Source organism: Sitophilus oryzae, unplaced genomic scaffold, assembly GCF_002938485.1.
Source record: "Sitophilus oryzae breed Bouriz unplaced genomic scaffold, Soryzae_2.0 scaffold_866_pilon_pilon, whole genome shotgun sequence".
Taxonomy (NCBI): Eukaryota; Metazoa; Arthropoda; class Insecta; order Coleoptera; family Curculionidae; genus Sitophilus; species Sitophilus oryzae.
The window spans coordinates 644,332-663,475 of NW_022147490.1; the positions used below are offsets into that span (position 1 = coordinate 644,332).

Here is a 19,144-nt window from a genome sequence, read left to right on the forward strand (position 1 = left end):
TTATATTTCGAGAGCAATATACTACTTTCTTTTTGTCGTGATGCTGTCATCGTATATTATGATGGGGTTAGCTTATAACTGCTACAATTTTAGCAAGAATATTACAGATCCTGAGGTTAACGACTCTAAGAAAGTATGCTTCAAAAACCCACTGCTGGCTAGTTTAATAAACCAATACCCTAGAGTCATCGAGATTCAGTGGTATATTCTGCTGATACTTTGTAGTGGTCTTTTAGTTCGAAATATTTGTGGGTTAACAGGATTGGGTTAACAAGAAAAATAGGCATTTTTTGACGCATCCTAATAAACGAAAAGTTGATGAAAATGATAAATTAATAGATAAACAAATAGTTTCAAAAAATAGACAAACTAATATTAGGAATGAATTAGATGTAATTAAATGTGTGTGATATTAAGAGTATGTTAGAAGCAAATCATAAGATGATGGTCACTATACTAAATAAAATGAACGATAACAAAATGTGATAACACCACAAAACAGGGTAAAAATGTTTGCAATGACTTGCATGAAACATTGCACTATATTCGAAGACTTGCAATCTCCGGTCAGAAAAATCATCGAAGTAAAGTAAAGTCCGACCAGCTATAGAATTATTATTTTGACAGACATTAAAAAACGAGACAAAACTATTTCGGAATTAATATGAGAACAATAATTGTCATTACTATCGTTTGTCACATAAAATATTCTTTCGCTGAACATATTATTTTCTTATATGATAAATGGAAACCTTTTATTAAAAAACATTAATACAATTAAATTGTTAGTTATAAACAGTGGCGGATCCAGAGGGGGGGCATGGGGCCCGGCCCCCCACTAAAATCTGTAAATTAGGTAAAATATTAGACTTTTGGGTTAAAAATGGCGCCCTAAAAAGCAAATTCTACTTTTGGGCCCCCCTAAAATAAATTCCTGTATCCGCCCCTGGTTATAAACTAAAAAGTGATTTGAATTTGTTTTAATTTATTAGAACTACTTTTTGTAAAAGTAATTTAGTTTCAAGAAATAAGACAAGAAATAATAAACATTTATTTTTTATATACTATATGTTTTAATTTCGAATCGTTTCCTGAAGTTTTAGAGAAATTTTTGTATTTGGGTCACAGCAGTGACCCCAGTCAAGTCAAAAACAATCGTACCATGTTTTTCTCGAAGCAGCTTACTTTTGACACCACTGCAACTATGGCTAAGTGGATATGTTACGGTTAAAGTCCGATGTCCGGTTAATGTCGACATTAACAGGTTAATGTTTGGGTTTGGTTATGTTTTTGGTTATTTTGTTGTGTGTTATTCTTGAGATTAACTGGGTAATATCGACATTAACCGGACATCGGACCTTAACCGTAACAGATATACTGGTTATAATCTAACCAATACATCTGACAAATATACTTTATAGTTTATAAATACCTATAGTCAAAGTTTTTTAATTTCGACAGTGACTTGATATCAATATTCTAAGGTACTTCTATAGAAGTCTCACAAACATCATCAAATTTTGAGGTTAGCGTTGATTGAAGAAATAAGAAGATGAGCAACGGGGCGATTTCATGGCACAAAACCTGTCCGAGATGTGGCTCGCGATACCATCGCCGCTAGTCAACCTGTCCGAGATTTAGTTTAGCTCTTCGCCGCTACGCGTCGTTTATAGCGCAGCGAATAAAGAATACTGTACTGTAGTTCTGCTTTCAGTCGGGGTTGCCGGAGACAGTGTCGCCAGGACTACTGATAAATCCGTAGGTTTACGCATTTTGGGCACAGTACGTGATTAATACGAATTTTCTATTATTAAACAATTTAATATAATATTACAGGGTGGCCCATCGAAAACGTTCCGCAAGGCATAACGGCCAGGATATTTTTTTTCAAAAAAATCCAAAAACGCGTCAATTTTGTTTGTGAGGGTGACAACTTTAGCCCCAAAAATGATTGCAAAATCTTCAACCGTCTAAGCGGGAGTGTCATCCCCCAACTTTTTTCAAAAGGGAAAGGGGGTCAAGTGGCGCCGCAATGAAAAGAGGTTTCTATTCTCTATATTTCCCCGCTTCGTTTTTGAAAATCGGTCGAGTCATTGAGAAAATATGAAGGATTGAAATTTGAAAAGTTTATTTAAACATTTATCAGAGTAAATGATAAGGATAAATTCCTTCGACCAATTTGCTGTTTTTTCTTATTGTTTCTAGATGTTTACGCATTTTTTCACTTGCCACAAGGTTGAACGATCAGGTGCGGTCTCAATATCGTTAAACTGACCCACAATAGAATTTCCAAAAATACCAGCCCGCGACGATCAAAGCGTCTTCGTTGAGTTCTTGTAACAACTGAATTTTGTATGGGTGGAACTTGTGTTTTTTTAATATCCTTTGGACACTTGTACGATTCACGCCGGTCTCATTGGCTAATTTTCTTGTAGTCTGATAACTGTTGTAGTCTGATAACTCTTGTAGTCTGATAACTTGTACTCTGATAACTGTTTAAATAAACTTTTCAAATTTCCATCCGTCATATTTTCTCAATGACTCGACCGATTTTCAAAAACGAAGCGGGGAAATATAGAGAATAGAAAGCTCTTTTCATTGCGGCGCCACTTGACCCCCCTTCCCATTTAAAAAAAGTTGGGGGATGATACACCCCCCCCCCCTAAAGGGTTGAAGAGACTGCAATCATTTTTGGGGCAAAAGTTGTCCCCCTCACAAACAAAATTGACGTGTTTTTGGATTTTCTGAAAAAAAATTATCCTGACCTTTATGCCTTGCGGAACGTTTTCGATGGGCCACCCTGTATGTGGTTAAACAAAGAACGGCGTCAGAGTGGGCTTGGAAATGAAGATCGCTGTTATTTCATATGCAAAATATTACAGTAAATGTCAATAGTAATATTTGTAATTTTCAAGCCAACTAAACGACTTTTTTCGATCATACTAAATATTCAGTACCTATAAAAGAATTTCTATTTTCGTTGTTTATTCTACGTTTAACACGAATAAATTGTCAATACATAAACATGGATTTTTCATCCAAAGGTATTTTCGTCAAACGTATTACAGATATTACACATTTTAATATGGCAACACTGTCGCTTTCAGTTCCACACCGTCTTCGATATGCCTTCGCTAGCCGAATTAGAGAAAATTAGTGTTTTATCCGTTGGCCGCAGAATGAGTAGAGGCTCCACCGTACAGCACTTGAGACGTAAGGGGAAATCAAATCAGCCTTGTCACGAATTCGTCCATTAGGTTGGGTATCTTCCCAATTCTTTTAATCAACGGTTTTAGTATATTATACTAGCGTGCACTTGCTAAGTCATTATAATTATATATAGATATAAGAAATAAAGATGGCCCCCAATATGATTAAAAACAATTTATAACAAAGTTGTTGAATAGTATGAATAACTAACTGGGTTTCACATGAGCTGTCAACTTTTTGTAGTGAATGAATACTAGGGAATGAAGTGAGTTGCAAGACTTGTTTTATGTTTTTGATGGGATATTATTATTCTCTGATTCTCCCAATATGCCAATATGCAAAATGCAAGATCCAGTATATATTCAAAATAGAAAGGATGCATTTTACCAAGTCTGTATAATATTTTTAGATATAAAGTATAAAAATATTTTATTATACATACAAACAAAAGGTAATAACAAATATTTTATCACTATTACAAACTTAATAGGTCATAAATTTATAAATTATTAAAGTATCAAATAAAAATATATATTAACAATGTAATTAATTATAAAGCAATATTTATTTCGATCAAATTATAAAAATTATTAAAATCTAAACAAGCTAAACAAATATTGCCATTAATGGAGATATTTGAAATAATAGAAGCGTTAATTTTAGCGCTAACTGCGTTATTTCTTATTCATCTGTTTCGAATTTATACTTATTTGAATGAATTTCCCACACCATCCTTTACACCAATCATTGGACATGTTTTTGACTACTCAAATCCATCAAGTAAGTAATAGAACATTCCTTTTTTGTTTGTTTGTACTTTGGGCAATTATGTAAGTTCGGAGTACCCAACGAATTTCTTACAATGTGTAAAAGCCTCCATAACAACAACTAGGTGAGAGTGTTACATCATGGATTCCCTGAAAGATCTCTTCCTAACAAACACAGGAGTTAGGCAGGGATGTGTCTTAGCGCCTCTCCTATTCAACATATTCATGGCAGCGCACTCTATTATAATGGACAGCAAACTGCAAGAAAGAGGAATGGGTACCAGATACAGATACGATGGCTGTCTGTTCAACATAAAAAGACTCAGGGCTAAAATACGTATATAATTCATCACAGAACAGGGCTAAAATACGTATATAATTCATCACAGAACTTCAATAAGCTGATGACAGCGCTCTAGATGCAAAAACGTTACAGCAATGACAAGAAATGCTGAACACATATACCTGGGCATACGAGGCTTTGGGCCTTAAGCTGAATATCAATAAAACTAAAATCATATGCACTCTTCCGGAAAATTATAACAATGCAGTAAAAATCGGAGAAGAACTATTGGAATATTTAGCGGAATAACAATTACCTTGGCAGTTTGATTTCGGAAAAGGCCAATATCTCCTATGGACTTCAGCACAGGATTAACGCATTAAACAAGTTACAACAGAAACACCTTAGACAACTGTTAAGAATCAAATGGTACCACCATGTCTCAAATGTATCGGTTGAACAAGCTAGCTGCGAGAGCGCTGAAATCATGATTATTAATTCCGCCTAAGGTTAAGAACATAGTGGAGCGACCAGGATAGCGGTGAGCAAGCAGCGCGATACCGGAGCGGCGAGGAATAGCGAGGTACCTGCAACTTTAATATTTTCATTTGCTTATTGACCCAACAAGCAAAATTTATTGCTGGAACATCGCCAAAACTTCGCAAAGCAAGGTGTAACATTGCTTTTTTCATTGTAGGGAGGTTTAGGCAAGGTGACAGGGTAGCTTAATCTTCCGCCAAATTACATTGCAGTGCAAGGTTGAAAAACACAATATTATTGAAACGTTGCTAATGTAACGTTCAGGAAAGTACTAATTTGAGATGTATTAGTAATATTGTTAATTTTACATCTTATTATCCATTAAACTTTCTATTTTGTTATAACTTATTAACTGACTTATTGCTAAAATAATATAGCAAAAAATAGATAATGTTTGCAATAAAAAACCATTTCATTAGCAACATTAGCAATTTTATGCAATTTTATGTTAACAATAATACATCAGTAATAGGTTATAATCAACAGAAACATTAATGGGTATTAAATTGTAAACTTTCAGATAGGTATAATATACCTATTTTTACTAATATTATATTAACGAAAAACATAAACAATATTGATAAAAATATGCATATCTCTATATCCACTGACTTAGAAAAATTAAAAATGCTCGGTAAATATATCCCTACCAAGAAAGTTGAATTTGTCAAACTAATACAAAAAAAAACAAATAAAAACTAGAAATTTATCACTTACTTGTTTCAAAAACATTTTCGGCTGCTCATTAAATAAGGAATTACTCAACTCTGACCTCTTGAATCGAATATCTAAAAAAAATCTTAAAAGTTGAAGGTCTGAAATAATACAAAATATATATAGGTACAGTACAAACATTATTATATATTTCTTATTCAAAAATACAAAAGGAAAGTATTAAATATATGTACAAGGAAAAGCTTTCATATTTTGTCTTCGCATGTTGAATTGTCTTATTCATGGTTTCAAATGTCTCTTCGGTAAAGTTTTCCAATCTATATCCAATTGTTTCTAAAGTAGTAAAAATAAAAAACAATCATTGTAATATATATATATATATATATATAGCATGAGAAACTTACCTCTTGTGATGTTCCTTATTTTAAGTCCTTATTTTAAAAATCTCAAATGATTAACCAATCCAACATTGACAATAATGAATAATGAATATTATTTGTGATTTTATCATTCTATTAAGAATATATAGGTTTGCCCTGGTTTTATCCATGTTTTATCTACTTCAGTTTTCAGTTGGTTAAAAGCTAAACTAAAATATAAAATTTCCTTTAAAAACAAACAACACAATTTGTTATACTTATTCATAGCTAAGGGTTAATAATACTCACACAATAATAAAATTATACTTACACTTATCGTCTCATCATCATTCTTTGTATATTGTTGGCTATGTAGACCCAATTTATCCTTGCTAATTTCCTAATATTATGGTCCCATCTCAGGTTCAGTCTACTTCTAGGTCTTTAAGTAATTTTTGTGGTCCATAATCTGTTGTTCGTCCTTATTGCCAGATATCCTGCTCATTGCCATTTGAGGGATATGATTCTGTGGATGACATCTATTACCTGGGTCTTTTGTCGTATTCACCCTTTTCTTTTATGGTCTTTCTTGGTTATTCCAAGGTTATTCCCAGCATATTTTGTTCCATTGAAGATTAAGATATTCTCCATCTATCTTTAATCCTTTGTTGGTCCAGTCTAGTTGACAGAAGATTTCTTCTAGTGTTGCTGTAAATAGCTTTGGGGATATCACGTCTCCTTATCGTACTCCTGTGCCAGTTGGAAACTCTGGGGTTGTTTTATATATCATTTCTCTTGCTTTGGTTTTGCTTTGTTTATTTACTTACTCTGGGGTTGTTTTATATATCATTACTCTTGGTTTGTTTACTTACATTTATATTCATCAAAATCTCATTCAAAAAGCATAGAACATGATAGAACGCAATACAAAACACGTCAAAAACAAGTTTAACGTTATAACCTAACCTAACTTTATTTATGACTTTATGATAAAAAAAACGGCTTTATGATAAAAAGTCAGCGATGGCTATGAATTGAAGATCGCTGTCATTTTATATGTAAAATTTAAAATTATTGTATATGGGTAATTTCAGCTGGACGCCGTATTTTTTCGATCATACGGTATGAACATGAACTTGCGCGGATCTTTCATTTGAATCTTTGTTGCAATGTTGCAGAAAAAACGTTTTTATCGCCTTTCAAAAACAATATTTCTGTAGCAAAGTTTCATCAATCACGGCAAAACGTTTACAAATCAACATTACAAAGCAAGCTGTTTGGGGATTATCTGCAATGTTGCAAATGTAATGTGAGGTTTCTCGCTTGGTGGGGATAATTTAAAATATTATCAGTGGCTAAAATTCTGGATAGTTGTGTCGCAAACGAAACGGTTATTCGAAACCAACAAAACAAAAAGTGTAGTGTACATGAAATTTGTACACTACAACATGAAATTTTCAAAACCCGGAGAGATAACTTATCTAAAATGTACCGGTTATGGTGATTACTATCTTTTTGTCCCATCAAAACTCTCTTAGGTTAGGAACATAGTGGAGCGACGAGGATAGCGGCGAGTAAGCAGCGCGATACCGCGTCGAGCAAGCCTCGAGGTGCTGAAACATAGTAGAGCGGCGAGGAATAGCGAGATATTTGTGCAAATTTATTATTTTCATTTGCTTATTGATATAATTTAAAATGTTAACAGTGGCTAAACTGCTAGGCAGTAATGTCGCAAACATTTGGTTAGATGAAGTTTTCAAAAACCCGAGAAAGTATGGCAAATTTTATAACCTTTACGAAAATTTGTTGCCACTTCATCTCATAACTTATCTAAAATGTACCGGTTATGGTGATTACTATCTTTTTGTCCCATCAAAACTCTCTTAGGTTAGGAACATAGTGGAGCGACGAGGATAGCGGCGAGTAAGCAGCGCGATACCGCGTCGAGCAAGCCTCGGGGTGCTGAAACATAGTAGAGCGGCGAGGAATAGCGAGATATTTGTGCAAATTTATTATTTTCATTTGCTTATTGATATAATTTAAAATGTTAACAGTGACTAAACTGCTAGGCAGTAATGTCGCAAACATTTGGTTACATGAAGTTTTCAAAAACCCGAGAAAGTATGGCAAATTTTATAACCTTTACGAAAATTTGTTGCCACTTCATCTCATAACTTATCTAAAATGTACCGGTTATGATGATTACTATCTTTTTGCTCCCATAAAATCTCTCTTACAAATACCAAATCTATTAATTTTTGGGAACCTATCATTTTCCACAGCGCGACAGAGCCGCTCGATCTAACCGCCCGAACAGATAGATTTACTATGTTCACACGTATTTGCCTTCACAGGTTTGTTTTGGACGCGATGTCGCGCTGCTTGATTGCCGCTATCCTCGTCGCTTCACTATGTTCTTAACCTAAGATGGGCTGGTCACGTATGCAGGATGTAAGAAAATCGCCTACCAATATTTCTTCTTTACGGTGAGCTTGTAGAGGGAAAGAGGAAACCGGGTGGACATCTCAAAAGGCACGAGGATATTTTCCACATAAACTTAAAGGGGATAGGCATGCAGAATCAGTGGGAGGAAGAAGCGCACAATAGAACGCAACGGAGAAAAATTGTAGACTCAGAATTGACTAGACTCAAAATTGTCACTCATTGTGAACAACGCAACCAAAAACTAAAGAGGCAACAAAGTAATGAGATTTTTGAACGTCCGGAGTGCGGAAGAGAGATAACATCACGTATCGGGCTTGGTTTGGTTAGGCCTTGCGTAACCATCTTCTGATGCGTGAAAAATACTCGTCGGCGAGTAATGGCAGTAAGTAGTAATATTGAAAGCTTTAAGAAGAGTGTTTTTTAGAAATTAAAAAAAATCGCCCAGTTCCAATCTTGAATCCGTTAATTTGCCCATATAGATAGGTACATTATTTATATTCCTGACAATGTTTTATCATTAATTTCAGTCAAGTCCAAAGCATCTCTTGCAATAATTTAATTTATAAATAAAATAGCTGTTGGTTTTCTTATTATTAACCCTTATTAAAAAAGTAAGTTCAATATCAGACGTGGGCAAACATTAAACAGTTTTGAATTATCTTGTAATTTTGTATTAATCTGATTAATAAAATTTTGTTATTAAGAATTATGCTAAATACTCTAAAGTTTAATTTTTATTAACAATTTATATATGAATCACCTGTAATTACAAATATATTGTATAGAAGCACTAGAAACAATAACCAAAAATGTAATCAAGTGTGGCGGTATTATGCGGCAGTACCTAGGACCACAACATCCTTTCTTGGTAGTTGCTGACAAAGACTTTCTGGAATTTACTTGCAAGAATAATAGATACATCTCTAAAGGGTCACATTACAATTATATTAAACCATGGCTAGGAGAAGGATTGGTAACCAGTAATGGTAAGGTTCATTTTTTGTAAAAGATATCAATATTTACTTTTGATTGAGAATTGAGAAGGACTAATTTTTAATTAATTTGTTGATACGTCTTGAAATTCTTAAAAAAAACATTTCTGTTAATATTTTAGGAGAAAAATGGAAACAGAGAAGACGAGCACTGTCTACAAAATTCAGCCAAACGTCACTTTTGCAAAATTTCCTAGACATATTTAACCAAAAAAGTGACATTCTCTTAAGCGTTTTGGATAAGTACCATAATAAAGATGTCAATTTACAACCTATTATGAAGAGATTTACTTTCGATATTATATGTGGTATGTTTAAGCCGTAAGTTTAAGGTATATGTATATAAGCGTTGATTGAAGAAGTAAGAAGATGCGCAACCTTATGGGCGATTTCGCGGAACAAAACCTATCCAAGATGTGGCTGGCGATATCTTCGCCGCAAGTCAACCTGTCCGAGATTAAGATTAGGTCTGCGTCGCTGCGCGTTGATAGTTGTTTACAGCGCAGCAGATAAAGAATTCTGTACCGTAGTTCTACTTTCAGTCGACAGAGTGGTTTCCGGAGACAGTGTTGCCAGAACTACGGATTAATCCGTAGATTTACGGATTTTGGGTACAGTACGTTAATAATACGGATTTTCTATCATTAAACAATTTAATATAATATTATATGATTAAACAAAAAAATGGCGTCAGTGTTGGCTTGGAAATGAAGATCAATGTTTTTTCATATGTAAAATATTATGGTAAATGTCAATAGTCGTCAGTTCCAAGCCAACGAAACCACTTTTTCGATCATATGAAATATTCAGTAACTATAAAAGAATTTTTATTTTATTGTTTATTCAATGTTTAACATGAATAAATTTTCAATACGTAAACGCTGATTTTTCATCCCAAGATGGATCTCTGGTGTTTATCAAGGACATTGCAAATCTAGACATTAGCGGTAAAATCTGCCTCTTTGCGGACGATACTAGTTTCACTTGGAGCGGCCCAGATGTTACGGCGCTATATAATACTATATCCAGTGGCTTACGCACCATTAAATCTTGGTGCGATTCTAATCTACTATGCCTCAACCTATCAAACTAAAGCTTTGTCATATAAAAGTACTATACAACCTTTTGTACTTAATAACACCACTATTGAAAATGGGACTTGCACATCGAAGCTTTATCAAAGAAACTAAGCGCTGCCTGTTTTGAGCTAAGATCAGTTTCTAAAAAGAGAACTTAACTTATCAACCTCTAGAATAGTCTATTATGCCCTTTTTGAGTCGCATCTTCGTTATGCCCTTCCATTCTGGGGTACTTGCTGCGCGACAAAATTTGATCGTATTTTCAAACTTCAAAAGAGAGCAGTTCGATATTTATTGGGACTGAACAGTAGAACTCATTGCTAGAATTTCTTTAAAAATTTCAAAATACTGACTCTTCCTCCTTTAATCATTTTTGAATCCGTTTGCTTAATCTGCAAGCACATATATCTGCTATTCCCGAAAGGTCATCTCACAACTATCCACTTAGGAATGAGCTCAGAACTAGTTAAAGGCCTAGTACTGTACAATGCCAAAAAAATGTACAATCATCTGCGTTTGGATATCAAGTCGCTTTCATTCTTTCCCGCATTTCGCAAAGCTTTGAAATCATACTTACTGGAGAGAGCCCTATAGGGCTATCTCCAGTAAGCATATATGCGGTAAACGACTTTTTTGTTGATGTTTAATCATGAACAATTTTGAATTTTAAAATTTTGATCATCTCACGCACTGGTTAAAAGTCTATTATTTAATATTTTATGACTCTTAAATGATTATATCCATTTACAATTTTCCTATTGTAAAATTTTATTGATACGCCTTTTTTTGTGTTCTGCAATGTCCATATATTAATGTAGTAATTTTAATGACGAAATTTATTTTTGAATTGCATGATATTTTTTTATTATTTGTATATTTTTTGTGCTTTTGTTTGTTTTGTAAATGCTTTGTCGATGAAGCTATTTTAGCTTTTTGTATAATAAAGCGATAAATAACGCTTTATTTATTTATTTAGAAGATATTTTCGTCAAACGTATTAGAGATATTACATATTTTAATATGGCAACACTGTTGCTTTTGGTTCCACACCGTCTTCAATATGCCTTCGCTAGCCGAATTAGAGAAAATGAGTGTTTTATGCGTTGGTAGGCTCCACCGTATAGCACTTGAGACCTAAGAGGAAATCAAATCAGCCTTGTCACGAATTTTCCCATCAGGTTGCCTATTTTCCTAATTCTTTCAATCAACGGTATAAGTCAGATATAAGTTTATTAACGGAGAATGAGAACTTGTCTTTGCTAAAAAAGGGCAATGCTTGATAAGATCGGAACTTCCCTATAAAAATTTGTCAATTACGTAGCAGGCGGTCTCTTTAATCTGTCTACGCCTGATGATCATCAGTTTCGTGAATTAGTATTGTTTGTTAGAAATCGAAATATAATGTTGAAACGAATGTGAAATCGATGCATCCCAACGGTGGTTTTTATAATAAATAAATGATATATAAACCTTTGTGAAAAAACCCTGGGTATTTCAACAAAAAATGAGCCCGCGGTTTAGATTAAACATGGAGAACTAATATACTATCAGCTTTTGATACCTGTTTAGCTAGGGTATCGCATCTTCAAATGCTAGGGCATAACAGAGGTACCCGTGAGGTGGAGGCTGGAGGATCTGTCTCCATTTTTTCCACCTCTTTAACTTGGTCTCTCGTTAGACCTGATTGTAACCTACCAGTATTGTCCCGAGTCTATAATAGAGGATATATATCTCTTTCTCTATTGCCTACTTGGATTTGAAGTCAATTTTTATTGTGAGGACCTGACCATGACCCCCCATCCCTCGAGTTGATGACTCGCCACCTCGATGTCCTTACATTGGAGTCCTGGCAAAGCTGATTTCGGTCTCTGCTTGCCTCCCGGTGTTGGACGGCTTTCCAACCTGGCTTTTTCTCTGCTAGCCGGAGCAGAGATGAGAGGTTCTTGCTCTTTCTCCTGACCTTTGGTCGAGATGCGCCAGTCTGTTCCTTGGTTCCTTTACTCTCCCCTTTTCTAAAGAGTGTTTTCGCTTTTGCTTCCTATGGAGCAGTCGCAGTTAATTGTTCCGATTAAAGAATACCGTATTTAAAACAATTCGTCCCTACCATACCATTAATTGTTTCATATTTTTGTACTAGAAACCGCTATGGGTATATGTCTAAATCAGCAATCACAAACCACTAACACCGAGTACGCGGCAAGCGTAGAAACCCTATGCGACATCTACTACAATAGAATGTCATCGTATCTGATGAGATACGATTTCTTCTATCAGCGTTCCGACGAGATCGTGCGAGAGAAAAAAGCTTTGGCAGTTATAGACGATATTCTGGAAAAAATATTGAATCTGAAGAGCGAAGTGAAAAAGTCTTCTGGCGAAAATGATGCTACCACGAACGATTTTCTTGATTTGCTGTTGAATGTGGAGATTGATGGAAAGCGTTTGAACAAAGACGATATAAGAGAGGAAGTAAATACTTTCATACTTGCAGTAAGTATTATTCATAGCGAATTTTATCAGTATTAGACACTACAGTAGCACGCACTATTTTATAGCCTCTTTAACTAGCTAGATTAGATTTTTTTCATGTGGCTATTGGCCTATTCCTCTGCAATCTTTACATATCTATTGTGGTCCCCTTCTATATAAATCCCATTCAAAAATTTAATTTATATTTAGTACTTTATTTAAATATTGGCACTACCCCTTCCTGTAACCCAGATTTCAATCATATCAAGCACTTTTGTACGAAAGCGTAGAGCTGCCATGGCAACATTGAAAAATTATGTATACACTTTTTCTGTAAAACAGAATAAATATAATTTTATAAAGTCAGGTGGAAAGGTCTAACAGAAACATTGAGGAAATGTTAGTTGTGTATTACTACTGCTGATAGCTGTTACCGTGTTAAAACAATTATAATTTTCAGGGCTATGATACAAGTTCCACAGCTCTATCTCTGATATTATATAAAATAGCTGAACATCCAGATATCCAGGTAATATTACTATATACAGTTCATACCAAATAAACTTTTAGTCACGTGAGTAAGCTTGACCGGCACAGCCTTTTCCACTTTTATATGTTTTTTTTTCATCAAAATATTATAGGAAACCAAATTAAATTAATTATAAATATATAAATCGATATTATTTACTGTACGTTTGTCCGTTCTGTAGCTACGGGGAATCCGTGAGAGGGGAAACGATATTCTCTCGATGTCTTACGTAAAAAATAGACGACGCGTCCCATCAATAAAAATTCGACAAATTTGCAAGTAGCCTATAAAATGAGTGGGCGGAGCGATTTGCGGTGACGCACTCGTCAAATCGACGTATAAAATATATTGCTGTTTATTTAAATGTTTTTTGTCCGCATTCCTTTCATAGACACAGATCCAGCAGATGTACTGTACATCAACAAAAACTCACCTTCTTAACAGCATTTAAGGGACATAAAGGGTAGTGATGGGATAACTCGAGCGAAAATTCGCTCGAGTACTCGATTATTGAAATAACCGACATCGCTCGATTATGAACGAGCGATGCAAGTGACGAGTACCCAGCGACGAACGCAAGCGATCCTAGAATGAAATAAATTGAAATCCGATTTTAATGTGACCTACTCGATAAAAAGCCGAGCGAATTTTCTACATACATTGCAGGTAGCAAATTTATACGACGCCGTATATACCGGATGCGTCTCAAAAGTGGCTCACCCGTATTACTTTTTTATTTTTTTAGATATAAAATGAGATTTGCTATGTTAGTATATGACATAAGTTAGGATTGATTGAAGTATTCAATTGTTTGTGTCACTTCCTGTTTCACCGGAAATGACTAAAATTTTTGATTTTTAAATGGCACCCTCCGTATTTTTTTTAATTTATTTGATAGAAAATGACATTCTAAATAGAATCACGTATCATATGTCAACTTTTGACATATTCGCTTAAAAACAAATTGTATTTTAAATTTCAATCTAGAGTGCCATGGTTATGTTAAAAACACTAATTTTTAGCCAAGGAGCCTTGGAAAAATAGATCTGATCGTCTAATGTTTTTAGTGTCTTGCCCTGGTCGGTTAAAAGATGCCCAAATCGTATTTTTGATCATATCTCAATTATTTTCAAATGAAACGAGGGTGGATCATTAGCATATTTCGAAAAAGAATTTTTTTACGAATAATTTGATACCACACAATTGACAACAATGAATTTAAAAATCGCGCCCTCGATTACGTAATTAAAAGTTTAATTGAACTCCAATATAGGTATTTCGTTAATTAAAAAAAGTTTTTACATTTATCTGTAATATTAAAGTAATACTTTTTACATTTATCTGTAATATTAAAGTAATACCACAGATTATACAGATTATAAACTTTGTTTTTTCTTTATTGTTTTTCGTGGTTCCAATTTTCGGAATCGGGCACTAGTTAGGTGACTAGTTTGCGCACATAGCACGCCCACTTATGGCCTCTAAAATTGTGCACAGCGCCTGACCGGCACATTTGTTAGAGAGATATCGGAAAACCGAATAGCGTCATGCAGTATTTACGCGTACCTTATCATGGTTACGATATGCGCGAGTCAATTTTTAACGCAACACCCGCTAATAACGTTACCGCCTGATGTAATTTGCGGATCAATTACACCAAGCGCTATTTCTAAATAACGTTTAAAAATTCAAAAATTACTTAAATGGGCATGTGCGGGTATTTGACAACCGGGGCCAGCCGGCGAGATCTTTTATTTTAGGTTATGTTTGAATTGTTTTGAATTATTACTCTAGTTTTATTAGGTAATTTGATATTTAAGTAGCTGGGATTAGTTTTAATTAAATAAATATGGCCCAAAATATGGATTCCACCTCTTCCATTACTAAAGAACCTATAAAGAGTCTTAGGTTTACAGCAGATGGCGACTTAGCCCTTCTAAGAGAATTTGTTGCTTGTTGCCCTAAACTCACTGGCAGACGTTGAACAATAAAGCACTGGAAATAAGCACTTTAGCCCTTTAATTTTAAAATACCTAGTAAACAAAACAATTTCAAAGTTTTAAATTCAAAGTTAGGTTAAGTTTAAATAGCGGACGCGACGCGATCAGAATTCTTTCCGATCCGATAACGATAAATGAAGAGAGTTAATACCACCTCACGTAAAGGAAATAACACCTGGCCTTATTAACGTCCATGCACGCTATTCGGTTTAGCGATATCTCTCTATTACGCTGTTTATTGTTATTTTACGCGAGTTTATTTTTGCGCACAGGAAATTTTACTCGTTTGCACACCGTCATAAAAAACAATTTTCGTACCACGAATTAGGGATAAGATTTTTATCTGTATACATTTAGTATACGTAATCTGTGGTAATACTTTCCATAATGCATTCTTAAGAAAAGCGGCATTAAAAACCCTTAAAAATGACAATCATTGACATTTTAATGTAAAATTACATGGTAAATGTTATCGTCATTTCTAAAATAATATTTAGAATATTTCGAAGATTATTACCGTATTACATAAACTATATAGAGTCTATCCAGCAAGGGAAGAGACGATATCGACAGGAATCACCCCAAATTTGACAAAAAAATACAATTCACTTTTGAATTAAAATGAGAGAAAATTGTTACTATCATTTATTCTCTCATCGGACAAACTATGTAATTCTATACACAGGAAATAAAAAACTATTAACAATGAAAACTAATCAATAGCAAACAATTTAATAACAAATAAAAATAATAATTAACGTTACTTTTTGTAAATGTTTTAACAGAAAAAACTGCTAGAGGAACAAAAAGAAGTACTCAAAGAGGACTTCAAAAAGCTTCACGTTTCATTTGAAAATCTTCACAAAATGCCATACCTGGATATGGTTATTAAGGAAACTTTAAGAATGCATGCAATTATTCCAATGAGTGGAAGAAGACTTGAAAAAGACGGTCTGAAATATGGTAAGTCTCGTAAGGGACAATAATTATACTCTGTTTTTTTTTCTAAGGTAAGATTTCGACAGACGATAACAGAAAAAAAGCAGATGACGTCCCATACCAATCTATTTATTTTAGTAAAAAAAGTTTCTAACAATTTTTAAGTTAACTATGGATGGGTTTAAATATAAATCCGTCATACGTCGTCTCTTGTTGTTTTTAACCAGTTTTATTGGTTTATTTCAAAAATGACAGATCGTATTTCAATTTTATTGGTTTGACGGAACGATGAACGACAAACGGACGCCGATGCGTATGAACTCGCCTTTAGATTTTTGGCGCTTGTCAAAGTCTTGCCAAATTAGAGGTTATAATTTTGTGTCAACTTTTGTCAGTTTTGTCAAATACCCTGCGTTTTGGAAGATGATGCATTTTGATTCGTTTTATTACGTGTGTTTTGTGTCTTTTGAAGCCAAGTGGAGGAAAAATCGAGTGAAAATTAACTGTAGACCCAGAGCACAGTTTATGGTTAATACTCGCTGCCTAGGCAAAAAGTCTTATACACCAATAAAGTTACCATCATTAAAGTTCGTATACCATCTCGTCGTAGATAAGTGCATCTCGAATATGGTAGAAGGACCGTACTAAACACATACTAAAAACTGGAGTAGCTGTAAAATATCGACATCACACGATACGTAAATAATGGATTTTAGTACTGCACAAGAAAAATAATGCCAAAGGTACTGGTTGAAAAAATTTTTAATAAAAATATTAAAGTTAATTAATCAACCTTTAAGGTACCTATAAAATTTGGTAAGTGTTATTAATTATAAAATAGTTTGTTTTATTTATGTTGTTTTATTTATTCCTGCGGAATATTACAAATTTGTATTTGTACATAAGTTAAATTGATAAATATAATCATAAATGCGGGAAGTTTCAAGTAAGAAATAGTTCTTTTTTATATTTTTTTGGTATGAGGTGTCTTGTTCTTGTTTGTTTTGTATTAACACATACCATTTTTTATTAAATTAAATAACTCGATTACTTTTTTCAGTTTTATACAGTTTTTTTCACAATATTTTGAAGTAATCACTTGTCAGTCAAATTTTAAATATATTAATTTCCTGCTATGCGTTTCAGTTGTACCAACTTATTTCTTTGTAAAATAAAATAAACTACTTTGAAATTAAAATGACAGACACATATATCACTGTCAAGGATCTTGTCGTTGGATAGACTATAATAATACCGTATGATCGAGAAAAAAACGGCGTCAGCGATGGCTATGGAATGAAGATCGCTGTCATTTTATATGTAAATTTATATGGGGAATGTCATCGATGTTCATTTCCCAGCCAACTGGACGCCATTTTTTTCGATCATACGGTAGTAACCAGTGTTTTCTTCATATTATTACCTATTTTGTACCACTTAAGACGGACGCTCTGAAATATATTTTTTCTGACTATTACCATTCTAAATATCTTGAGAACTCGTAGAGATTTTTACCGAGAGACATTTTTACGTAAAAAATCATGGAAATATATATTTTTCACTCAGTAGTTTTATACAGGTACGGACGAAAAGTTATTACTCTTCAAAACCGTTAAAACACATTTAGATGACGCCCTTTATATTATATTATATTATATTGACACCAAAATCAAATTTCTCATGTCAGAAAATTCCCAGACACCAATTTTCATCCAAATATTGATATTACTTTAGAAATTATTTGGAAAAAATCGAAATAAAAATAAAACTTCTACACCCTGTATCTCCGAAACTAAGCATTTCCTGGATACAGTTCGGACCACCTTGTATAACATACTCTTGAAATAATTTCATTCCCAAAAGTATTTTCTGATATTGAATAATAAATTAATTATAATTGATATTGATATATACATTTCAGACAATATCAACTTACCATCAACAGTAAACTTCAGTATTTTTATGCATGGCTTCCATCACAATCCAGAATACTTTCCAGAACCCGAGAAATTTAGACCTGAGAGATTTTCAAGCAATGAAAAGATAGATAAATTTACTTATATGCCTTTCGGTGTTAAACCAAGACAATGTCTAGGTAAGTGTTACATTTATAAGGCATAGATTATTAGTTATTGTTTTAACCCTAAAACCGATACTTCTAGGTAAAAACTTCGCAATGCTAGAGCTGAAATCCGCTATATCTAAGATACTAAGAACATACCAACTTATCAACATCTCAGAACATCAACTGGATCTTAAACCTAAGTTACTGCTTTATTCTGCTACTGGAATATGCATCAAAATTAGGAAAAGAAGTAAAAATATCACCAAGAAACAAGAAGCGTCTGTAAATTTATCTACTAGTTATTAAAACTATACATATTAAAATTTAACACAGTATAGTTTTTAAAACTATTTATTCTATTGGTAATCTAATTTTGATTGTATCTAAATTTTAACATTTTAAAGATAATATATTTTTTCATGATTTGTGTGTGACACTAATATAACTATATACAATAACCACAATAATATTGAAACTGAAAAACGTTTAAACGTTTTCTAAATTTGTATAAGAGGCCTAAAATAATTCTTAACTGAATATCTCGTTGTTTTTTTCGTAATACTTAAGGTGGCTACACACACTACTGCAAGCTTGACAAGCATGCATGAACAATTCCCATATAACACACAATATCCGCAGGATATTCATAGAATGTCGGAATGTCCCATTATAAGATCATCTTATAAAGACATCTATAGGATATCCTCCAGATATCCTGTAGATGTCTCAGAATAGAATATCCTATAGATATCTCTGTCGTCTATCTAATGTACATCCAGCTGAGATATCCAA

The 19,144-nt window shown here is 33.6% G+C and overlaps 1 protein-coding gene and 1 long non-coding RNA gene across 3 annotated transcripts; one reads left to right on the forward strand and one right to left on the reverse strand.

Moving 5' to 3' along the window:
• Positions 1–3,783: 3,783 nt before the first annotated feature.
• LOC115890490 (cytochrome P450 4d1-like) lies at positions 3,784–19,063 on the forward strand. 2 transcript variants are annotated; one of them, XM_030910734.1, is made up of 8 exons: positions 3,784–3,990; positions 9,065–9,265; positions 9,394–9,579; positions 12,488–12,840; positions 13,280–13,348; positions 16,134–16,311; positions 18,209–18,382; positions 18,450–19,063. In XM_030910734.1, the coding sequence occupies exons 1-8, from the start codon at positions 3,837–3,839 to the stop codon at positions 18,656–18,658; spliced, it is 1,524 nt and encodes a 507-aa protein (XP_030766594.1). In that variant the 5' UTR covers positions 3,784–3,836; the 3' UTR covers positions 18,659–19,063. The 2 variants fall into 2 exon arrangements, with proteins under 2 accessions (XP_030766594.1, XP_030766595.1); XM_030910735.1 differs by having other exon boundaries at positions 9,068–9,265.
• LOC115890492 lies at positions 5,724–6,304 on the reverse strand. The gene is made up of 3 exons (XR_004051654.1): positions 6,166–6,304; positions 5,880–6,064; positions 5,724–5,808 (listed from the first exon to the last, which is right to left on the reverse strand). It is a non-coding gene; the product is annotated as an uncharacterized LOC115890492 (long non-coding RNA).
• Positions 19,064–19,144: the final 81 nt, after the last annotated feature.